Genomic DNA, 25,330 nt, shown 5'->3' on the forward strand with positions numbered 1-25,330 from the left:
GGAAGAGAGTAAATAAAAGGTGACCACACCTGACCCACAATCTGAAACAACACAGCTGCAAAGAAAAAACTTGCTTGGAAGCATTCATAGGTTCCTCTGGAAACACCCCCAGCACCTTCTTTGGCAGAGGAACAGGGACCCTGGAGTCCCTCTCTTATCAGAAGATGCCCAGTGCCAGGGAGGCTTGGCACAGAGAGATGCTAGATGTAGCTAGAGAGACTTGGCCAAGACCTTAACCCAAAGCACCAACCTGGAGCCTCAGGACTAGCAGCAGTTGGAACTGAAGCAAATTATGAGGAAAGATTCATAAGCACCTCACAGGGAAACCACCCTGCTGTAAGGGACAGCTGATCCTGGAACAAAGTCATAGAATCATAGGTGGGAAGGGACCCTGGAGATCTTCTAGTCCAACCCCCTTCCCAGACAAATGGCTGTCCGACCTTCATCTGAAAACCACCCACAGCTCCAGGAGGCAGGCTGGTCCAGGGCTTCATAATAGCTCAGTAGTCAGGCCAACTCTCCAGCCTCAAGTTTGGAAGGCAAATTAAGCTGACATTTTATTGGGTTTTTGGGCTCAGACTGAAATGCTACAAATTCTTTTTCAAAGGGATCGTTTATTATGGCAGATGGTGGTTTCTTTCATTATTTTTTAAAATAAAGAATAGTATCTGTTAACATGGATGTGTGTTGTTTAAAAGTACTACATGTGCCATTTCTACATAGCCCCTCCTGCCATTGTTGGAATTAGGTTCACTTTATTTTCAAGTGGTAAAACAAAGGCTTGCTCAGACAAAGCCACACGGCTTCATCACTCTGTCGCCTCTCATGACCCACTTGCGGGCTCAGTGGGAAATGCAGCCAGCCACAGCTTTTGGGAGGCATTGCACATACCGTTGTCGAAGAGTTAAACAGTAATTTAGTCTGGAGAATAATAGTGATGCTTTTGGCTGAAGTCTCCTGTGCCCTCTGTTCCCAGTACATTAAGAGCTTTGTGAACGAAACCTGGTTGGAGCGCTTTGGAGTCCCTGTCAAGGAGAAGACGCTCCTCTTCCTGTGGTCATTTGTTGTGTCAATCTATGGCATAGGAGGTCTGCTGGGATGTCTCTGCAGTGGATACCTGACCGTGAGATATGGGAAGTATGTGGCCTCGTGAACTCAAGAAATCTTGCAGCCCTTGAGTGTGCCTGAGAAACAAACGCATCTCCCAGTTGCAAAAGAAATCAGGGTGCTGATGGTCAAGAGAAAAAAGGAGAGCCAAAATCCACCAGGAAGGTCGCAAAACAGCTGCAAACTCAGAAGCTTGCAGTCATTTTATAAACTTTCTTTTGGCCTAATAAATATAGGAAATGAATAGGTTTATTCAAAAGGCAAAAGCAAAATCCAAAACAAAACAAAACAAAAATGGGATGTTTCCGTTCTGGATTCGCTTAAGCTGAAGTATTTGTTTCTCTAGGACCATTGGCCCTGCTGGCTTCTGGGAGGGACCAGGATGGCTGCCTCTGTTTTAGAAAGTCACACTCATTCGCTCTATGCACTGAAATGTTGTTCTGCCACACTTGTGATTTTACTACCTATAGCTTTTAGATGGGCAGGACATGCATCTTTCCTGACATGCTGCCAGTAGCACTTCCCAGATGCAGCTGCGGGCATGGAGGGTGGTGTCTGGAGGCCCCAGGGCTCCAAGGGAGCAGTGGATTGCAGCCAGTCTCCACACCAGGGAAACAGGCTTCTAGGCAAGGCAGCACATGCAGAGGTGCCCAAGGAAGTCAAGCAGCTAATATGGCTATTTTCTTTCCCATCCCGATTCCCTCTTGGCCCATGGATGCAGAAAGAAAAGCCAGTTGAGCACAGACCTCCTGGTCATCCTGACTGCCATAGTCATGGGCTGCAGTAAGAGAGCCAAGTCCTTTGAAATGGTTCTGGTTGGACGATTCGCTTACGGGATAAGTGCTGGTAAGAAGGTGGGCTTTGATGTGGCTTTTAAATATTCTCTGGGGAAAGCCAGCAGGACCAAAGGCCAGATGCCAGGCTGCCAGGGAACCCCAAGACAGAAAGCGACCATGGCTGCACCCAAGTCCTCACTGGGGACAACTGGTTGGCCTTTGGAAGAAGAGGGCCATGATCCACCAGGGCTCTCCTGCCCTTCAAAAGCAGGCTGGCTTGTGACATGAGCATGGGGACCCACTGGACTCTTAGTTGAAAGGCCTCAGGGCAGAGGGTGAGGGGTCAGCATCCCGATGATTCAATGCAGCTCATGCTGCCTGCCTGAGCCAGCGAACAACTCTGCTCCAGTGGCTGTGTGTTGCTCTTTCAATTTTCTATTGTTTCTTGTCTCTCCTTCCTTTCTCCTTCCCTTCCTTCCAGGCTTCTGCCTGGCCATCCATTCTCAGTATGCTGGAGAAATTTCTCCCAAGAAATGGAGAGGATTTGCAAATGCTACCTCGGGATTCTTTTGGTCTCTGGGGAAATGCTTGGGCCAAATCTTAGGACTCAGGTACACGAGGAGGACAAGGAAAGAGGGAGGGGGCCATGTCTGGAAAGCTGCTTGCCCATCCCCAACCTCTACCCTCCTGCTTTCCAGGGAACTGCTGGGAACGGATTCATCCTGGCCTCTGCTGCTGGCCTTCCCTGGCATGGTGGCGTTCCTCCAGCTGCTCCTCTTGCCATTCTTCCCTGAGTCTCCTTCTTATCTCTTAATCCAGGAGGGAAATGAGGAAGGCTGCTTGAAAGGTAAGTTGTCCTTGAAAAAATTGGTCTCACCTTGGACTGGCAAAGGTGGACCTGATCTTGGCAAATGTGTAGTCCAAAGTTTAGACTGCCCAGGACTAAGGAGGAGCTGGAGATGGCAGGGACTTCAGCTCCCCTGCCAATCTCTTCATCATCATCTTCAAGCCCTGTTTAAGATCACCTGATTCCTTTTGGAAAGGGGGGTCCAGTGGCCCATTTGCAGAGCTGCACAGAGGAGTTTTCTGGGCATCTGGAGGATAAAAACGCTCACATCCAGTCCCAGTTGGATACCAAGCGTGGGGCATGGTATATAGAGATGCCCAGGGTACGGACTTACCCTGTTATCTGGGAACAGTTTGATCCTGTTGAACCCGAGGAAGTGGACCCTCCAAATGGTCAATGCCACCACTTGCCAAGTAGATCCATGTCCCTCCTGGCTGGTTAAGGCTACTCAGGAGGTGACATGTGGATGGGTCCAGGCGATGGTGAATTCATCCTTAAGGGAGGGAGTGTTCCCAGCTGCCTTTAAAGAGGCGCTGGTGCATCCTGTCCTCAAGAAGCCATCACTGGATCCCACCATATTGGACAATTTTCATCCAGTCTCACACCTCCCCTTTTTAGGGAAGGTGGTTGAGAAGGTGGTGGCGATGCAGCTCCAGAAGATCCTGGAGGAAACGGATTATCTGGACCCTTTTCAGTGGGGTTTCAGGCCCGGATAGGGGATGGAAACAGCATTGGTTGCAATCTTGGATGATCTCTGGTGGGAGCAGGATGCAGGTAGTACATCCATCCTTGCTCTTCTTGACCTCTCAGTGGCTTTCGATACCATCAACTATGGTATCCTTTTGGGTCAGCTTGGGGAGTTCGGGATGGCAGCACAGTTTTGCACTGATTCACCTCTTTCCTTCAAGAACGGTCCCAATCGGTGTTGATAGGGAGAGAGAGGTCCAGCCCATGGCCCCTTTGTGAGGTGCTGCAGGGTTCAGTACTCTCTCTGTTCCTTTTTAACATCTACATGAAACCACTGGGTGAGATCATGCCCAAGTGATTTGAGACACCTTTCGAGGTGTCTGGAGGCTGTGGGGTCTGGATGGGGTGCAACAGGCTTCAGCTGAACCCTGGTAAGGTGGAGTGGCTGTGGAATGGAGGCCCCTCTGTATCCAAGGATTTACCATCTTTGGTTCTGGATGGGGTTGCACTGCCCCAAACAGACCTGGTGCATAATCTGGGGGTCCTCCTGGACTCACAGCTCCTGCTTGAGGAGCAGGTGGCAGTTGTGGCCAGGAGGGCCTTTGCCCACCTTCAGGTGGTGCGCCAGTTATGCCCCTTCTTGGATCAGGAGGCTCTCAGGTCAGCCACTCATGCCCTGGTCATCTCTCAGCCAGACTATTGCAGTGCGCTCTACATGGGGCTACTCTGGAAGAGTATCTGGAAGCTACAGCTGGTGTAAAACACAGCCACGTGGGCAATTTTGGGTGCCCCAAGGATGGCACATATAACACCTTTACTGCAGGAGCTGCACTGGGTGCTAGTTTGCTTCCAGGTCCAATTCAAGGTGTTCGTTATCACCTTTAAAGTCCTACATGGCATGGTCCAGGTTACCTGAGGGACCATCTCACCCTCATTACGTCAACCCATTCCACCCAGTCAGGCAGAGAGGGCATGTTGCAGGTCCCATCAGCGAGAGAATGTTGGCTGGCAGGGCCCAGGAGGAGAGCCCTTTGGAATATTCTCCCCCCCCCCCCCGACATGTGGTGGGCCCCTATCCTCCCAGCTTTCTGGAAAGGATTAAAGACCTGGCTCTGCCAGCTTGCATAAGGCAATAGGAGCTCTAATCATCCCTGGGGGTGGTTAGCACCCTAATGATGCTCCCTGAGTTATTCGCCAATTCTCCATCATTCTTTGAATTTATTTATTATTATGATTGGTTTTTTTGTTTGTATTTTAATTGATTTTATCTCTGTTGTAAACCGTCCAGAGTCATTTCAGTGAGATGGGTGGTGACAAGTTTAATATATAAATAAATAAATAAACATAGTATGAGAAAGTAAATAGGAAGAATTTGGAGAATTCTTCCAAGAATATGGAGTTAAAGACTGGTTCCTGAATGTGATAAGAGTGGTATTTGATGGAAGCAAAACATTTGTGAGAATAAATGAAATGTTTAGTGAGCAAGCAGGGAATAAGCCAAGGATATGTGATGTCTGCTTCCTTGTAGTGACATCTGAGAAAAGTTGGTTCTATGAAGATTTTGTTTTTATTTATTCAATGACCAAGGCATAAGTGACCAGGGGTAGGGCCTCCTGATCTGGGATTGGGCACAATTGACACACAAGATGGATTTGTGTAAAGCTCTCCTAGCCATGGCTGACATCTGCTCTGAGTAGGAGCCAGCTCTAGGAGTACCACTAGTTGTGTACCTGTCAGAAACCTCATGCTTCTTACAGTACCAGTTCTGTTTGGAGAAATGCCATCCCATCCAGAACAAACAATAGAAGTTCCCTAGATCTGGGTGGTTCTGAAACCCACAGCCACTGAGTCTTGCTAGGGTTAAGCCTAAGCCAGTTCCCTCCCATCCAGATCCCCACAGCCTTCAGACCCTATGAAAGAACCTTGACAACATCACATGGTTGATTCCAGATAGAGATGTCACATACTGATGATACCTAAACCTTTGTCCATAGATGATTCCACCCTGTGGTTCATGTAAATGTTAAACAGGAGTGGGGAAAGAGTTGAACCATGTGGAAGGCCAGAGAGCAGGGGTCTCAGGTTCAATCTCCCCCTCCCCCCCAACATAGACTGGAACCCATGAAAGAGAAAGGAGAACTATAGCAACACCATTCCTGTACCCTCCCAATCCTTATAGCTAATCTTGAAGGATATATTGAAAGCCATTGAGAGATTAAGAAAGGTCAAGTTAGATATGCTACCTCCTTCCCAGTCCCACCAGAGATCATCTAGAAATAGAATAAATGCCATCTCAATGCTATACACAGGCCTGAAACCACACTAAAATGAGTTTAGATAATCAGCTTCTCCAAGGCTCCTTGAAGCTGCAGCCTAACCAACTTCTCAACAACCTTTCCCCCAAAAGGGACAGTTGGAGACAGGCTGGAAATTATCCAGCGTGACTGGGCCCAGTGATGGCTTCTTGAGGAAGGTGTGCACTACTACCTCATTCAAGGCTGGTGGGACCTAGATTGCTGTGAAGAGCACAAGAGGCAGCAAGAAAGGCCAGCTGTGGTTTGTGGTTTGTGGCTCACAAACGTCTGCCTTTATTGAGTGGGTCTTATAGGCCTTCACCCACTGGAATGCTCACAGAAATTTAGAAACAGTAAATCAGGGATAGAAAGCCAGTTTGGTGTAGTGGTTAAGGCACCAGGCTAGAAACCAGGAGATCATGAATTCTAGTCCCGCCTTACGCACAAAGCCAGCTGGGTGATCTTGGGTCAGTCCCTCTCTCTAGTATGAGGTTAAAGAAAAGTTACAAATTAGCATGAGCTGTCTGCTTTGTTAAACCCTGAGCAGGGAGGCATGTGCTGAGCTAAGGCAGAGAGCATTGACTATAGTAATTAAGGTCAGAGTGGAGAGCTTGTTATTTCTGGCTCCTTTAGCAAGCAGATGGTGTGCTGCTCAGGAAAGGCAACTAGGAATAAACTAGCATGTCCATGCAACTCTTTCAGGTGTTAATTAAAAGTACAGGTGAGTCATAGAACAGATGCCTTGAACAGTCCTCATATTGGCCCTTCCCTCACCTTGGGTCATCTTGAACAGGGCTGCTGGATAGGAATCTGTGGATGTCATAAGAATGGAAAAATTGTAGTGATGCATTGGCACAAGATAATCCTTAATAGAGGTTCTTACATGTGTTTTATCCGAGTCACTCCTTGTGGTGCCTCTTCAGATGTTTCATCTCCTGGAGCTCTTCTGAAAACTAGATGCACTACAAGATCTGTGAACAGGAAGAATCTGGTACAAAGGTGCTGTTGCCCTCTCATTCCAAGTGGTGACTAAGGCCTCATTCAGAGTGCACTAGAACATCGAAAACAACCCCAACCCCCCTTTGAAACCCAATAAGGTCCATTAGGCACCTGATGTAGACCAAACGAATGGTTCTTAGCTCCTATACCAGAGAGCAGCTGTGGAGAACTACAAAGCAATCAAAGAGTGATCTAATCATGACACGGGATAGATATTAATATCCCCAGATCACATTGCCACTGGCACAAGACAAAAAACAGATCTAATGTGTGTCCTCCACTGAGTCAAGTCCATGGCTGCCATGGACTGAACTCTCAAGCCACTTCAGCTTCCACACCCAGGGAAGACAGGTGAAGTCTCCCAGTGCCATACATCTGGGAAGCTCCACTGCCAGAGAGTCAGGCAGTTCACACATTTCTATTTTTTGGTCCATCTAGCTCATTTCTCACTAAGACCTGTGTTTGATTGAGAAGCTGTGAACTAGAGCAATGTTTCTCAAACTCATCAACTTAAAGATGTGTGGACTTCCACTCCCAGGATTCCCCAGCCCCACATCTTAAAGTTGCTGAGGTGGAGAAACACTGGGCTAGAGGACCAACCCAGAGGTCAGCATTATGAGGGCAGGCCACTCCCCCTCTGGTGGGCTCCTTTTCAGGGACTACTTAGAGGCTTGGGCAGCTGTGTGCAAGGATGAGAACTGTTTCTCTTGGCTCTCATGTCCTGTGAGGCCTTTCTGGCCATGGGAAAAAGGGTGCTGCTGCCCAGAAACTACTTGGTTAGTCTTTGTGATTTGGCATCTTCTCTGTTTCCCCAGCAATGCACCAACTGTGGGGCCAAGGGGATCACCAGGAAGAGCTTGGTGATCTGAGGAAAGAAATGGCCCCAGGAGGGCAAAGAAGCAAAGTGCTTCAGGCAGGAGAGCTGCTCCAAGATGCATCACTCCGCCAGCAGCTGAGTATCCTTGTTGTTGTCATTGTCACCATGCAGCTCTGCGGCATCAATGCAGTTAAGTGTCTCCTCACACAATCTCAGTAGAACCTATTGAGAGCCAACTGACATGCACACTAAGAACTGCTCAGGCTTCTCAGCAAAGCCGCTTGAAAGAGAGGGCATAGGGCATTAGCTAGGATAAAAAAAGGATGACCACATCTGGAAGTAGCAGAACTGGGGTCATACTATGGAAAAGCAAACTGAGGAGATGAAATATCAGAAAATGCAAATAATGAATTAGTAAAGTAACACAGTCTCTACAAAAACTACTGAGGGGCATTCCCCAAACTGTAGAACTCCTGCTCCCACCAGCCAATGCACCTTGATCAAGATTGGTGGAGCACCACAGCATCTGGAGGTACAGAAAGGGACTGGAGAGTCTTCAGGCCCCACTTTGAGCAAGAGCCAAACTAGACAGTCCCTAGTTTGTTTTCCACTCCAGAATCAATGGTTTTGCCTCAGCACTGCATGTGGCCTTCTCCCTTCCATCTCATGGGGCTGCATGCCAGGAGTTTCTGCCTCAGTGCTAGTTTTTCTGAACCTCAGCAAAGTTGTTTTTCCCAAAGTTTCATTCTCTTCCTGCAAGGATTGCAAGATGGAATAATGTCATTTCTTTAAGCCAACATGGTTTTCTGCCAACTCTCATATTGCAAGAGCCTGGCATGTTGATTTGGGGAGGTGAAGGGACTCTTGTCCACCAGCCAGCCCAGGGGGCAGCAAGGATCTGTGCCCCGTAGGAAGTACCAGGCTCAGGAAACAACTGGGCTTGCTGTCTGGAAAAAGCCTGGCAAGCTTGGGCACATTTGCCCCTCCCTGCTCCACCCCTTCAACTGCCACCCCCCCCCCAGGTTTCCCCACCACCACTGCAGTGTTCTAGTTTGAGCTACTACTTCCAGGAGGGAGAGTGCCATGCTAGGGCCAGTTCCAAGCCCTTTCAGGCTCTCATGTGTTGGGGGGATTGAAAAGCAGACTTTTGCAAGGGACTGCAGCACTGAACATCTGCTCTCAGGTATGGGCAGGTCTTCACTGCTTCTTTACCACTACTAGCATCTTCTTTTTTCCATTTAGGTCTATTTCTATGCTTTTGAAGTGCTTCAAAATGCAGGCTTTGAAGAGAGACTGATCCCCTACGTCTCCCTGGGCATCGGCTTCTCTGAGCTCTTCTCTTCTTTCCTCTGTGTAAGACCCTTTCTACACAGTATGTTTTATTCTACAATACTTCCTTCCTCTCCCAGTGTTATTTTGCCCTTGTTAATCTTGTTCTGTGTCAGTCACTGTCCTTCCCAAACCCACTTCTGTGATTCCCCAGAGGCACAGCTTGCATCTCCGCTGGAACGTGATATAGGCAGGCCCAAACTCTTGCCAAGGCCATTCCAGGCTGCCTGCAAGGTTCAGCAGTGCCTCTGGCCAGCCTGGAGCCCCTGAGGATTCCTTGGAGGGGTGCGTGCCCCTGAGCTGAACCCCAATCTGGGCTGGGCGGCCAAGCCAACTGGAGTCATCAGACTCCCACAAGTATCAATTTGACACTTTGAGAGACCCAAGGTGCTGCGTCCACAATTCTCCAACAGCAGAAAAAATGACTGAACTGTCACTTCTATTGTTTTGTATTTCCTCCTGGTATATGAAGGTTCTGCTTGACAGCTACTCTTTGAATTCAGACTGTCAGAAAAGCAACAAGTTTCCACCCATGTTTCCCTGACAATGGTACATTCTCTTATTTCCCCTTTTCAGATATTTACCATTGAGAGGTATGGACGGAGGCCCCTTCTGTGGAAAGGCTGTGAGTTGATGGCTTTGGTGCTGTTCCTCCTCACAGGGACTCTTTCTCTGCAGGTGAGAAGAAAAGGTTTCTCTGGAAATTTTCTTTTCCAGCAGAGCAGGCAGCATAGTTAGCCTCTCTTCCTATAGGAAGCAGGGGGGGAAAATGAAATGTTAGGTGCATCGTGGTGAAATTCAGATTCTTCACTTTTTGGGCTTTCCCTTTGATAGAACAGAGAATGGCAGAACATTCATTGGAATGCAAGGCCAACACTCTGTTTCTGCAGGGTGAGATTAGTCAAAGAGCAGGTAGACAAAGAGGACCATCTCTGCTCCATCATCCTCTCTCAAGGCCAAACATACCCAGTTTCCTCAATCTCTCCTTATAGGCATAAGACCATTATGCCTTATAGACTATAAGTCCATTAAGCACTTGCCAACATGGCTGGACCCTTGTTGGTTCTGGACTCTGTGACAACATAATGCAACAGCATCTCCATGCTGCTAAGATCCAATGCATTGCAAAGAATTTCCCCTCTCCTCAAGTAGCAGTACTAGTTTCCCCTTCAAATGTTTGACCCTTTGGCCCAGAAGAAGACTGTAATGCAAGGCTATTCTGCCACGCATTTTTCTCCTTGAAGGGTAGAGAAAGGCACCAGGGAAATAGCTGTCTTTGACCTGATACTAATCAAAATTTAGTTGAGGAAGAGGAAAGTGCAGAAACATTAGAGGACTGTGACTATATAGTGCTGGAGTTTGGGATTTTATAAAACTCAGTGTTATATGAAAAATCGAGTTTGCAATAATTTATTCAACAAAAAAATAACAGATATGCCAATTCCTTCTGTGGAAAAAGTAAGTGTCTCCTCGGCTCTAATACCTGATATTGTCCCCTTTGGCAGAAACAACCTTTAGTAGGCGTTTCTTAGAACTGTCTACCAGGGTCTGATATCAACTGGAGGGGATTTTTTCCCACTCCTCCATGCAGAATTTTTTCAGCTGTGTGGTGTTGGAGGGGTTTCTTGCATGCTCAGCCAATGTCAAATCACCCCACAGCATCTCAGTGGGATTTAGATCCAGGCATTGACTTGGCCATTTCAGAACCCTCCATTTCTCTCTCTCTTTTTTTTCAGCCATTCCTTGGTGGAGTTACTGGAATGTTTAGGGTCATTGTCATGTTGCACAGTCCACTTCAATCAGCAATTCAATTCAGCAATCTTCTGACAGATGCCCTCACATTATCCTCAAGTGCCCTCTGGTAAAATGAAGAATTCATAGCGGATTGTATGACGGTGAGCTGCCCAGGCCCTGATGCAGCAAAGCAGCCCCAAACTATAACATGTCCACCACCGTGCTTTACATCAGGTTCTTCTGGTGAGATGCTGTCTTTGGTTTTCACCAAACATGTCTTCTGGTGCTATGGCCAAATAACTCTTTGCCTCGTCTGTCCAGAGCACACTGTTCCAGAAGTCCTGGTCTTTGCCGAGGTGTTCATGTCCAAACGTTAGTCTTGCCCTGATGCCCAGAAAGGGCAGCAAAGATTTCCTGGCACACCTCCCATGTAAATCTAATTTGTGCAGCTTCTTTCTAATGGTAGAGTCATGTACTTTGACGAGAGCTACCTGTAGGTCATGTGACAAAATTCTGGGATTCTTAGGGACTTTTTTCAGCATCTTGAATTCTGCTGTTGGGCTGAATCTGGTGGGACAACCTAGTGTGGCCTGGGTAGTCAGTCAGTCATTTTATTATGGTCACTGACCAGCAAAGGCCTGGCCTGGGCAAGTTGGCCGTTGCTTGAAATCTCCTCCACTTCTAGATGATCTTCCAGACATTGGAATGACTGATGTCCAATTGCTTGGTGATCTTTTTAAATCCCTTCCCAGACACAGGCATCTATTAGCTTCTTTCTGAAGGCCTCGGAGAGCTCTTTCCATCTAGGCATAGTGATACCACACACCTCAGTAACAAAGAGCAAATCAAACGAAATGTCTGAGGCTTCAGTAAGACAAGTTCCTCCAAGGTTCTCTCTTAACAATGTTCTAATCATCTGCACCTGATCTGGTGCTCCTGATTCTAATTTTAGGTATTTGAGGTAGTGATAAATGTAGCGGTATACTTACTTTTTCCACATGTGAAATTTGCATTTATGTTTATTTAAATTACACAATGGACTACAAGGCGTAAATGGTGCATGATATTTGTCCCTTTTCTCTATCAATGTTGTTGAAATGGATCAAATATCTATATGTTGAAATATGTTGAAAAAAAAATCCAATGGCATGCACTTACTTTTTCATGTGACTGTAATTTCTAGATCTTTTTTTAGATTTTTTAATCCTGCCTTTATTATTTTTTATAAATAACTCAAGGCAGTGAATATACCTAATACTCCTTCCTCCTCCTCTTTTCCCCACAACAACAACCCTGTTGTTGGGCTGAGAGAGAGGGACTGGCCCAAAGTCACCCAGGTGGCTTTCCTGCTTCAGGTGGGAGTAGAACTCACCGTCTCCTGCTTTCTAGCCTGGGGCCTTCACCACTGGATCAAACCGGCTCTCTATTCCTGATTTACTGTTTCTAAATTTCTGTGAGCATTCCAGTGGGTGAAGGGCTATAAGACCCACTCAATAAAGGCAGACCAGTCATATACCATGACTGACCTTTCTTATTTATTTTCTATAGATTTATTTATATATTTCTTATTTATTTATTTATTTACAGGTTATTTATTTATTTATTTAATACATTTATTTGGCTGCCCATCTCAAATACTTGACTCTGGGTGGCTTACAAGTAGAACAAAATAAAAGTAAGATAAAACAGCCAAAATTTAAAAACATCAATAGTATAAAAATAGCTGCCAAGAACATTCATAACATCCCACATTCAAATCAGCCATGAAATAGGCTCACTCATGGGGCTTCCATTAACTCAGGGAAGTAAATTGTTCCACCAGGCTCCACATTGAGTTTGTACCCATTTCTGGACACCACCCTTATGAAGAATTCATACAGATGGAGACCAATTGTCACACAGAAGAGGACAAGACAATTCTCATACAGGACACGGAATAATAGGTTTAAGCTACTAATGGGAGATTCGGCTTGAATGTTAAAAAAAGTTTCCTAATAGAGCAGTTGGACAGTGGAACCAGTTACCCAGCAAACTGGTGGGTGCCCTTCTTTGAATGCATTTGGGGGAAGCTGGAGAGTCACCTCTTGTCAATCTTGCAAGATAGACCAGACAGGAAGCACACCCAGATGAGCTAATTCTACTTTATTGTAAAGCTACATTAACAGAATCTTGCAAGTCTGAAAGTACATCTCTCCCCCCGTTGCCTTTACAGCCCAAGAAACTAGGGAGGGTCCCTTCTGAGCCTCTTGCCACACTGACATTCCTTTTGCGAGCTAAGCTGCCTTTTATCTGGCCATTCCTTGGCTGCGTCTTTTCTCCCTGTCTCCCAAGGTCATTCCCACATACCATTACATCTCACTGGGATACTTGACTTGGGATTCCTGCCCTGAATAGGGTGTTGGACTTGATGGCCTAATGCCCCTTCTAATTTTGTGAATCTGCAGTGTTACATTCTAACGCTTTAGACCAACTCTTCCAATCTGCCTCTTGATAAGACTGAACTCTAGTTGCCTCGTTTGACCTGGGCTGGTGATGGGAAGGAGGACTCCTGTAACAGTGGTGGGAGGAGGGGTGTATGCAGAGGCTCTCAGCCATCTGAATGTCCTTCAGACAAGCTCCACAGCCCTGCCTTGCTCGATGAGGCCTCCAGTTTTCTGAGATGGCTGCATTGATCAGAGAGCCCTGTTGGGGAAGGGGGCTGGTGGACCTCCCAGTCTCCAAAGCTTCTGTAGTGCCTGTTCTCTTTTTTCCACCTCCAGAAAAACCTCCCTTGGATGTCTCACTGCAGTGTCATCCTGATTTTCTTGCTTGTCATCTTCTTTGGAGTTGGACCAAGTGAGTACACAAGGCTTTTCACAAGTAACCTTGCAGAAAGAGAAAGAGGCCTGACCGGGGTGGGGTGGGGTGGGATGGAGGTGTTTTTCAACTGCACTGAAATAAAGGCAGGAGTGAAGGCCTGGGGAGATACAAAACTCCCAAGCAGCAAAGAGATCTGGGAGGTGGGGGGGGCAGGTCTGGCGAGCAGCAAAGAGCAGGGAACAGAAACTGTATTTGTGTTCAAGCCGCTACTCTGGCAGTTCTGCAGAGCCTTTCCAGATTAAATGGGGCTTGGTGGAAACCAACCTAGAATGTGTTTGTTGTTTCAGGTTTCAGTGGGAAAAAACCCTTCAGGGCACCTAGGGTGATTTTTTTTCACTGGCCCCCTCTCTCCCCTCCTTCAGAAAGAAGGATACTATGGCCCATCAGTGTGGCCTGTGCTCCATTCCCCTGTGGTTCCGGTGCAACAGACCCCCCCGACCTCTGCGTCTTTGGAGCCATTCCGAACGTTACTAATTCTGCCACCTCTATTTCACGTAATAGAGATTCCAACAAAACGTAACTGATGCAATTAACTCACTAGAAGAAACAAACTGTAAGAAAACTATTCAATGTATCTAAACAAGAAATAACCACAAAAGGAAATCAGCATCAGTCTGAAAACAAAAAATAAAAATCAGTAATGCACAGAGACTCTTCAGGAAGCAGCCAGCTGCCCTTGCAAACATTGCTAAGAACTGTAAATTATTTCTTATTTATTTAATTTTATTATGTATATATTTATCAAATTTATATGCTGCTCAACTCCCAGCAACTCTGGGTGGTTAACAAATTATTTAAAATATGACAACAAAAACAACAAGAAGGAAAAAGGGGCAGAGAGGGCAGAATAACAAACCGGCTAGAAACAAAAGAAAACGACCCCAGCAAAGAGGGCTCCAAAGTCCTGGGCAAAAAGCTGGGCCTTTGGGCCCCTTCGAGGCACCGGCAGAGTGGGGCTGCTCAGGTCTCAGGGAAACCTTCTTCCAGAGGGCAGGCACTGCAGCAAAGAAGGCACACTTCCCGGTTCCTGATAGAGGATGTTGGTTAATCAAAGGGACCCGGGGTGCATCGACCCTGTCCCCTCAGATTGGCCAGGCAGACACCATGGGAGACAGGCGGTCCCTCAAGTAATCGGCTGCATGCTATGAAGGGCTTTATAGGTAGCGACCAGAACTTTGAATCACCGCAGGAAGCAAACCGGCAACCAGTGCAGCTTGAAAAGCAGAGGCGTTGCATGGGAATACCAAGGCATGCCCATCGTTGCTTGTGCCACCACATTCTGGACCAGTTGAAGCTTCCAAGTGGTCTTCAAGGGCAGCCCCACATAGAGCTCATTGCAGTAGTCAAGCCATGAGATTACCAGGGCATGAGTGACTGTCTGAAAGGCCCCCTGATATAGGAAAGGGTGCAACTGGTAAATCAGATGGAGCTGTGCAAAGGCCCTCCTAGCCACAGCTGCCACCTTCTCATTGAGCAGGAGCTGTGAGTCCAGGAAGATTCCCAAGGTGCACACCATTCTTTTTTTAATAAATTTTATTAATTTTTTCCACAAAAGTTAAAATACAAAAAAATCAAGAAAAAAAGTAGGGAAAAAAAAGAAAAAAGTGGGGAGGGAAGAAAAGGGGACATAAGAAGAAAAGAGTAGCTTCCAACTTTCTTTGGTACAGGTATAGATAGAAAATATATCCACCTCTTTAAAAAATTTACATAGCAAAGAATAGTTTTTAATCTAATATTCAGAGAAATTCCTAAAAATTAATCTATTTGAACAATACATATAATTTGTATACGATATTTCTATAAGTGTAACATCAATCAGCAAATCCCAGAATCATAGTTGCATTTTTTTGAGTATCAAGTAAAAGTCTAAGAGTAGTTTCCAATTACAGACAAAGTTGGACAGTGCCCTGTCTTTGAGCAAAGCGGTAAGTTTCGCTATCTCCGCCAATTCCATTAATTTCAATAGCCATTCTTCAGCAGTAGGTATTTATCTTTCCATTTTTGCACATATAGAAGTCTCGCCACAGTTATCATATAAAGAATACATTTCCATGTTGTCTTTCCATTTGTTTATCCATCATATATCTAAAAGAAAAGTCTCTGGTTTCAATTGTAACTCTGTTTTCAAAATCTTTTGAGTCAAAGTACATATGTACCTTCACATTGATTACATTTCCAACAAACATCTGAGATACCATATAATGTACCATTGGTATCTGACAATTTATCTGGTGTCAAACAGCAATGGTACATTATTTTATTAAAAAATTCTTTTAATGTATAATTAAGAATAAACTTTAACCCTTTGTTCCATATATTTTCCCACTGATCTAACATTAATAATTAATAATTAGATCTAATTATTAGATTAATTAATAATTAATTAATCATTAATTCTAATTAATAATTAATAATTAATAATTAGATCTAATTTTTTTGCCCATTTAACCATACAATCTTTAACATATTCATCTTCCAAATTCATCTTTAACAAAAGGTTATACATTTTAGCAATAGGACATTCATCGTTAGTATACAAAGCATATTCAAACTCAGTTTTCTCAGTGGTAAATTCATAGTTTTTCTTATCTAGTTTAAATCTTCCTAGCAGCTGTGCATATGTAAACCATTGGCAAACAAAACCTTCCAATTCTAGTTCTTTTCCCCACTTCAGGTTAAGTGCTCCTTCAGAAAACGATAAGAGAGTTGCATACGTCAACCATGGTTGCTTAACCATCATTTCTCTTCTATAGAAAGCTTCTTGAGGTGACAACCATAGAGGGATTTTTGGAAACAATCTTTCCTTATATTTATTCCAAATTCTCAATATAGAAGTCTAATAATCTTAACCCATGTCCTTCTAATTCCAATAACCTCTTGTTTTGTAAAATCATCCATTCTTTCCATAACAGACAACAAGCATCAAATACAGCTTTAAATCTGGGAGACCTAACCCACCTATTTCTTTGGCATCCTGTAATAGTTTATATTCTATTTTTGGTTTTTTACCTTGCCACACAAATTTAGAAGTATCCTTCTGCCATTGTTTAAACGGTACATCATTTGTCAATATCAGTATTGTCTGAAAAAGAAAAAGCATTATAAGTAAAACATTCATTTTAATTACTGAGATTCTACCTAACAGTGACAGTTCCCCCATTAAGATAGATCCTTTTTAATATCATTCCAGACTTTAACATAATTATTTTGATATAGATTACGATTCATATTAGTCAATGTAACTCCCACATACTTAACCTTTTTTCAATTTTAAAACCAGACTTCTTCATCAATATTTCTTGAACTTTCATAATCATATTCTTAACCAACTTCTTTGTTTTTTGTCTATTTACCTTAAATCCAGCAAGTGCACCAAGATCTTTCAATTTCTTCATTGAACATTCAATTCCATTTTGAGGTTCCTGTAGAATCAAAACTAAATCGTCTGCAAAGGCTCTTAATTTAAAGACTTCTTTTTTTTATTTGTAAACCCTTAATATTCACATTTTGTCTAATATCTCTATTTAACACTTCCAAGACTAAAATAAAAAATAAAGGTGACAGGGGGCAACCCTGTTTTGTCGCCTTTTGTATCTCACATGGTTTTCATGATTAACAATAATACTTGCCTTTTGGGAAGTGTGTATGGATTTAATCCCTTGCAGAAAATTCTCACCAAATCTTCCAAAACTTTAAACAGGAACAACCAGTTCAAATTATCAAAAGCTTTCTCCGCATCCAAAAAGATCAGTGCTGCTTGCTTTTCATTATGATGTTGTAAATATTCTATTATATCTAGAACAATTCTTACACTGTCTCTCAGTTGTCTTTTAGGCAAGAAGCCACCTTGATCTTCATATATAAAGTCTGATAAAATCTTTTTCAATCTCTCTGGTAATATTGATGTGAAGAGCTTATAATCGTTATTTAACAAAGAGATTGGTCTGTAGTTTTTAGTCATAGTTGGATCTTGACTCTCTTATGGCAATAACACTATATTAGCTTCCTTCCAAGTCTCTGGTATTGGTGAGACCCCTAGAATAGAGTTCATCATCTGCTTAAGTGGTAATAACAGTTCATCTTTAAAACATTTATAGTAAGAACTCGTTAAACCATCTGGTCCAGGGGCTTTCCCTGTTCAAGTTGCACACCATTCTTGAATGGAGAAGTGCAATCCCATCCAAGGTCAGAGATGAAATATCCCCAGATCCAGGCAGCCCAAACACCCACAGCCACTCAGTCTTGGAAGGATTAACTCAGAAATGGTTCCTCCCCATCCAAACCCACAGAACCTCCAGGCACTGAGACAGAACCTTGACAGCCTCACTTTGCTGGCCCAGAGTCAAAAGATATAATCGGGTATCATCAGTGTACTGATGATACCGAACCCCAGACTGGAGGATGACCTCACCTAGTGGTGACAAGTGGTTTCATATAGATATTGAAAAGGAGGGGAGAGAGAGTAGAACCCTACAGTACCACATGCAGGAGGAGCCTAGGCAGTGATTTCTCTCCCCCCCCCAACACCAACCAGAGCCAGCCCAGAAGAGAACTACTGTAAAATAGTGCCCCCAATCCCCAACCAGTAGAGCCAGCTCAGAAGGATAACATGGTTGATGGTATCGAAAGCCACCAAGAGATCAAAGACCACAAGGATGGATGCATCATTGCCATCCCAGATCCAGATCATCTACTAGTGTGACCAGAGCTGTCTCAGTACTAAATCTCAGCCTGCAACCTGACTGAAATATGTCAGGTAAATGTAATCTGTTTTCATCAGCTACAGACCAACCACCTTCTCAATAATCTTCTCCAGAAAAGGACAGTTGGAGACTGGTTGATAGCTATCAAAGACCATTGGGTTCAAGGATGGTCTCTTGAAGAGGGGGTACATCACTGTCTCTTTCAAGCTGGGGGTACCACCCCCTCCATCTAAGAGGCTAACACTACAGCCCAACTGTGGGTCACCTCCCTGGCTGCTTTCACAACCCAGGAGGGACCCAGATCCAGTAAACAGGTGGCCAAGCTGACAGAACAGAAAGCCCTGTCCACTTTCTCAGAAGTCACCCTGTCCATTTTCTCAGGAGTCACCAGCTCAAACCCATCTTAGATCATACCACCAGACAGTGCCCCAGGCACCTTAACCTGCCCTGCCCAGTTAGATCCCAATGCAGAGCATATCTGAGCAACTTTAGCCACCAAATAACCTAAATATTTATGGTTGTACTTATGGATGACCTCTGACAGGAGCGGGATGGTGGAAGTGCGACCATCCTTGCTCTCCTTAATCTCTCAGCAGCTTTCAATACCATCGATCACGGTATCCTGTTGGGACGACTTGGGGAATTGGGGGTGGGCGGCACGGCCTTGTGCTGGTTCGCCTCCTTTCTCCAGGGCCGATCCCAATCGGTGGTGATAGGGAGCGAGAGGTCCCATCCTTGGCCCCTCCTCTGTGGGATGCTGCAGGGTTCGGTTCCCTCTCTGCTCCTTTTCAACATCTACATGAAACTACTGGGTGAGACCATCCGTCATCATGGGATGAGGTATCATCAGTATGCTGATGATACGCAGCTATACATCTCCATCCCTGGTGAAGTAAGTGATGCCGTGGCCACCCTTTCACGATGCCTGGAGGCTGTAAGGATCTGGATGGGGAACAACAAGCTTCGGCTGAACCCTGGTAAGACGGAGTGGCTGTGGGTTAATGGCTCCTCTGTATCCGGGATTTTGTCATCCTTGGTGCTGGATGGGGTGGCACTGCCCCAGACAGACCCAGTGCGTAATCTGGGGGTCCTCCTAGACTCACGGCTCCTGCTTGAAGAGCAGGTGGCAGCCGTGGCAAGGAGGGCCTTTGCACAACTTCGGATTGGGCATCAGTTACGCCCTTTCCTGGATCGGGATGCTCTTCGAACAGTCCCTCATGCCCTTGTTATCTTCCATATAGACTACTGCAATGCGCTCTACATGAAGAGTATCTGGAAGCTACAGCTGGCCTAGAATGCAGCCGCGCGGGCTATTGTTGGAGCCCCAAGGAGGGCCCATGTAACACCTCTGCTCCGCGAGCTGCACTGGGTGCCAGTTTGCTTCCGGGTCCAATTCAAGGTGTTGGTTATCACCTTTAAAGCCCTACATGACATAGGACCAGGTTATCTAAGGGACCGCCTCTCCCCTATGATTTCAACCCGTCCCACCTGATCACACAGAGAGGGCATGCTTCAGACCCCCTCAGTGAAAGAACTTCGACTGGCGGGGTCCAGAAGGTGGGCCTTCTCTGCGGTAGCCCCCGCTCTTTGAAACATTCTGCCCCCGGAGGTGCGATTGGCCCCCACACTCCTGGCCTTCCGTAAGGCTTTGAAGACCTGGTTCTGCCACCTGGCCTGGGGTGGGGTGGGAATACCTCAAGCAAGGGGATGGCTAGCCCCATAGAGGCCTTCTGCCTTCAGCCTCAGATTTTTCATCCTCTTGGACTCCCCTTCTCCTTTTTAGTAATGTTTTTAATTAAGGTTTTATGTATTTATATATTTTATGTTTTTAATGTTTGTTGTGAATTGCCCAGAGTTCCCCCATTGGGGGGAGATGGGCGGTTGAAAAATTAAATAAATAAATAAATAAATAATCATCACAGCGGCCCAGCAGATGTTCTGGGGGGCCCTCCCTACCCAATGGGAACTGGTTTACCCTAAACCAAGCCACTTGATGTATATCAGTGAAAGCAATAAGGATTAAGAAATACTGACATTTCACCACCCTCATCCCTAATATGAGTTCTTTCCTCTGTCCAGTCAGACTCACTTCGAGTCTTCCTCCAATAGCACTCCAGGTGTCTCTTCTGGTGCTTCATCCCTTGGAGCTCCTCGGTAAACCAAAGTGCACCCCAGATTGGCACACAGGAAAAGGCCACATAGGAGTGATATGATACAAGGCCTCAGCCACCCACCCACTCCAGGCAGCAATTAGGGACTCGGCCAAAATGCCCAACAGATACTCAGAGAAAACCCCAAGCTCTCTCTGGAACCCTATTGGGCCCATCAGTCGCCTGGGGTGGACCAATCAAACTGGCCTTGTCTCCCTGTGGAGCCAAAAAGCAACCACAGAATGATCTGTCCAATGGACTGATGTTAATGTCCTCCACTGCCAGATCACATCTCAACTGCCCCAAGACAAAAACCAGATCTAGCATGCAGCCTCCAGCATGTGTTAGGCCATCAATGACTTGGGACAGGTCCATGGTTACCATGGAGGCCACGAAGTCCTGACCCACTCCAGATTCAACATTACCAGGTACCAAACTAAAATCCCCAAGCACCAACAGCCTTGGAGATTCTATTGCCAACCCAGCAATGGAATTTAACTTCTAATTAGAAGCTTAAGAGCAATTTAAGATCACTCTTGCATTTTCCTGGCATCTTCTGGATACTATTCCAGCACTTCCTCCCTTACCTCTATCTTCCAGAGAAACCAACTTAGCTCTTTTCCCCATGGATCCAGACAGTTTCACCTCTCCATACACCTAGAGAACCACCATCTGCCTTTTCAAGTACTGACTTTCTCTTCTTTCCATGGAGACATCTTCCATCTCCAGCAATCAATCCCTTACTTCCAGTTTTCTCTTCCACATGCCCCAAACAAGGATTTTGAAACCCAAAGTCCCTTTGGTTTTGCTGAGACAGAACTCCTCCCCCCCGCCCCCAGCTTCTGCAGGCTGGGATTCCACAACTAGCCTTTAATTCTGTAGTCAAAAAGGAGAAGGCTGTGAGTCATTTCCCCCTTGAATGTAGGCATGTTCTACTTGGGAAGCAAAAAGCGGAGTCCCTATCTGGGGGTGCTTGTCTGCCTGGCCTATGTGTAGAAGAGTTAGAATGAAGCGGGGGAGGGGTTTGCCCATTCACCAGAACATTCTGAACACAGTCAAAACTTCTGTGCACTACCTAGCATCTGCCCCCACAATCATATGTCCATGTGACCTCCATATTTATGCAGACCTCCAGAAGCCACACTTGAAAAGGGGCAAGTCTGGGGGAAAAAATTATATATATTAACTGAATTTTAATTACCAATTAAAAGTAACTGTGTTTGTGTGTGTGTGTGTGTGTACATTTATACACACACACAGTGTGTGTGTATTCTATCTGCATATAGAAACCATTATTTCATTTCTTCTCACACATAAACTTCTCATAGAAATAGACATGCACAAATTTCTACTCAGTCTTTCCAGCAGAAACAGCAAAATGATAAGGAAAAACAGGATAAAGAAATTCCATTGCTTCTGAAGCAGTGAAGACAACAGGCATAATTTACTAAATTCACATCGTTTGGACAATCATATAACTGGTTTTTAATGTGATCTGCATCCATTGCAGCCAATGACATAAATGAATGCAAATTATGTAAGAATATCAATTATGCAAATAACCTAAGTTGTTGCAAATGACGTAAAAGTTAATTATGGAGATTACCCCTATTAAGATTTAACTGCCGTTTGGCTATAATGGACATCCCTTCCCCCCAGTAGTCCATTCAACTGAACTGAGCTAAACTAAAATTGGCACCTGATAGATGTATTGGCTATTGATTTTTCATTTCTGCATGCTACTATTGGTATTTTTTGTTTATTGACCCAAAGGGGATTATGGACTGTCATCCCATATTCTGCGCCCACTCTCCAAATCCCATTGCTAATGGTGTTCTGGATAAGTGAATTCTTGTTCATCCTGGGGAAAAGAGGATTCACAGTCTCTCTGTGTTTGAACATATTTCTCTATATTGTCCCTCTTAGGTGGAGCTACAATGTCTGTTATGATGGAAATTTTCAACCAGTCCTCCAGGCCAGCAGCATTCACAGTCGGAGGTTGTCTGAACTGGGCAGGCCTCTTTGTCATTGGAATAACCTTCCCATTTGCTGTGGTCAGTTTTTTCCAGCCCTCCACTTCTGTCCCCTGAATGACTTCCCTGTGGCAATGATTGTTTAAGGCACCTGGGGTTGGGCTGCAGGAGGGGGTAGACCCACCTCAACTATGTCCCCAAAGCTCTTCAGTCAGCCCGGTGCTGTCACTAAATGTGCAGGAAGCTGCTAGAAATAGCAATAATGCCCATAGTACAGGACAATAGCAAAGATATTTTTAAATGACAGTTTAAATCAGTTCAAGAAATCAAATAAAATCTTTGGTGACATGATCACAAGTGAGCATGAACATCAAAGCCTTAAAACGTTTCTGTGTACAGCAGAAGAAGTAGCAAGAAGTTCAGTGGGAGCATCTAGAGAGATCGTTCTCGCTTGAAGTTCTGCCAAACGAGCTTCTGATGTTGGTAGCATAAAACAAGCCCTTGACATTGCGAAGACCTACAGGGGCGAATGAAATCTTTCTGATAAACTCTATCTCATCTAGATGGAGTTTCCATTTCTTCACCATCAGACACCAATTCCAGGATGAACACTGGGGGTGACTGAGATGAAAAGGGGGGTTGTCTGATGCATCCAGACGATAACCAGACCGTTGCTGTTTCTTTTGTCCACTTCCAGGAAAGTCTGGGGCCTTTTTGCTTCCTTCTCTTTGCCATCGTGCTCTTTGGCTCTGGAATATTCTTCTACTTATTCCTTCCAGAGACGAAAGGCAAGTCTGCTGTGGAAATCACAGAGGAATTCAGCAGATCATCTTTGGGAAAGAAACTTGCTGTTGTTCTCAGGAAAAACCTCAATGAGGATCATTCGGTCTACTCCAGTTTCTGAGTTGCATCTTTCGAGGAAGAATTCCTGGGAGGATCTCCGTGTTTAAAACCATGTTTGGACCACACAGAGCTGCACTGCCAGTTCTAACCTAACCCCTCTGGATGCAGCCTTTTTGGCTCCTAGGAAGAACACAGACAGCCCTACAGAAATGCAGCTCTTTTTAACATAAACACAAGTGACGCAGCCATCTTACGGGCCTCATGAGGGCAACTCTTTCTTCATGGCAGTGAGGTTTCTTCCCCTTCTCCCGGAGCACCCATTAACCCCTCCCAAAATGTCACCTTGTTGCTGCTGCTTGCTGGCTTCATTTCTGCTTAAGCTCAAATGCTTTCCTTGCCCCTTTTCTCATAGTTTTTCCTTTGGCAGAAGACCAATTCAAATGTTCAAATCTCAGCTCGATACATAAAACCCAGCTACTTAATGTGTATAAAAATGGCTGCTGAAGAGTTGCTGCATGGCGTTCTTCCCTGTCCATCCCTTCTCTTTTTCCTTCTGCTTTATGACTTAAAACGTTTAGCCTGTGTTCTTCCTAGGAGCCAAAAAGGCTGCATCCAGAGGGGTTAGGTTAGAACTGGCAGTGCAGCTCTGTGTGGTCCGAAATAATGCACCTAAGGGTTTTACCAATATTTTATTTCTGAGCAACTTGGAATATGTCAACAGTAGAATAAAAATGTAAAAAAAATGCCAACTGAAAAAGGGCAGTAAACTCAATTCTGTTATGCTTCCAGGCCAAGTTCAATTCACTCGAAGAAGTGGGTGTGCAATGGAGGTCTCAGAAAGGGGGCTTCTGGTCAGTGGCCCTCCACCTCCCTGCCAAAGGCTGAGTGAGTCCCAAGTTAACACTTGGCTATTGACCCAATACTTGGGTCTTTATTCTTTCTAAACTATAGCTGTGCAGTATTGGCTAAATAAAGTAATATTTAGTTGTTTTTATCAAATCTCTACTTAGAGCAGGGAAAGCTAACCTTTACTTCAAAACTCAGGTTTTGGGCCTGGCAGGAGCCCAACTGAAGATTCCACCACAGTCTATCCAGCTTGGAGTACTATGGGCCCACTCTTTCCTGGACACAAGGCTTCTGCTAAGTTGGCCCCACATCACTAAGGCCTGTTGAGACATTCCTGGTCCACTATCAGAGGCCTGTCCCAGAGCCAGGCCTCCCCAGTCCTATACTCATGCACTTGACTTTTCCCACCCAGATGCAGGACCTTTGCTGAACATTTTGGATTTGCCCTACTGCTCCAGCCTGTCCTTCTGAATTGGGATTTTGTCTTCTGAGGTTTGGCCAAGCTCCGTAGCTTGCTCACAGGTACACCAACCCTGTAGTCTCTTGATGAAGATTTTGAACAAGGGCCTCAAAGCCCTGATGGGGTGAAGTGTCAAGCCCTCCGCCTGCATTTTCCAATATTCTTGTTCCATCACTCCACTGCCTGAATACAAACTGCCTGGTCATAACTTGGGGGTACAGCTTTCTCTTGCAGCAGGACTTTTCAGGTTGGAGGTAAGTAGAAAATGAGGGTTAAAAATGATGGATTAATCAGGGCAAGGGAAACATGGCTTCTGTGTCAGAAAGGGCATTACAGGGGATTCCTGCTCTTTTCCCGAGATTAAATTCAGAAGCAGAAATTTGAGTGGTGTTACACACGCTGCTCCCAGGTTCGGCTTATGGTCACTCACTCACACACTCACAGCCTGTTGAGGCACGCGGATCTTGTCATCCCCCCTTGCTTTCTACCTGGGTTTTCCAGATAGGTGCGGCTGGAGCAGACAGACACACAGCCCTGGTCAACAGCCGGGAAATAATTGGGGATACACACAAATCACTTCCAACCGAACACCGAGGCACAAGAGGTTCTTTGTAATACACGGAGACCCGGTGAATTTAAAGTAACAGCAAAACTTTACTGGTTGCAAGGTACATTTGCTCTTTCTCCTACACACACACGCGCACTCATCCACACTTACCCACATCCTTCCCAACTAGGCTGCCAGGCACTAGCTAGAGGGACGGAAGCCGCCAAGTCTGGATCCAAAGGTGACTCAGATGACTCAGCTCAGACAACTCAGACGACTCAGAGTGGGCGGGCTTTGGGACCCCTTTTATCCCCAAAAGTCCTTGCTTTGTTGATTCACAAGTCTAGCAGTTGTTGATG

General features: G+C 45.3%; 1 protein-coding gene across 1 annotated transcript; it reads left to right on the forward strand.

The window, feature by feature from the left end:
* The first annotated feature begins 982 nt into the window (after positions 1-982).
* On the forward strand, positions 983-23,735 carry LOC112542403 (solute carrier family 2, facilitated glucose transporter member 5-like). The gene is made up of 10 exons (XM_025175163.2): positions 983-1,137; positions 1,829-1,953; positions 2,365-2,494; positions 2,582-2,730; positions 7,526-7,716; positions 8,770-8,880; positions 9,433-9,534; positions 13,350-13,425; positions 22,229-22,356; positions 22,973-23,735. Exons 2-10 carry the CDS (start codon positions 1,881-1,883, stop codon positions 23,177-23,179), a joined length of 1,167 nt encoding a protein of 388 aa, XP_025030931.2. The 5' UTR covers positions 983-1,137; positions 1,829-1,880; the 3' UTR covers positions 23,180-23,735.
* Positions 23,736-25,330: the final 1,595 nt, after the last annotated feature.

The sequence above is a fragment of the Python bivittatus genome, unplaced genomic scaffold (genome assembly GCF_059951505.1).
Source record: "Python bivittatus isolate LINGU-HERP-01145 unplaced genomic scaffold, Pbiv_v1 ctg000390_np1212, whole genome shotgun sequence".
Classification (NCBI taxonomy): domain Eukaryota; kingdom Metazoa; phylum Chordata; class Lepidosauria; order Squamata; family Pythonidae; genus Python; species Python bivittatus.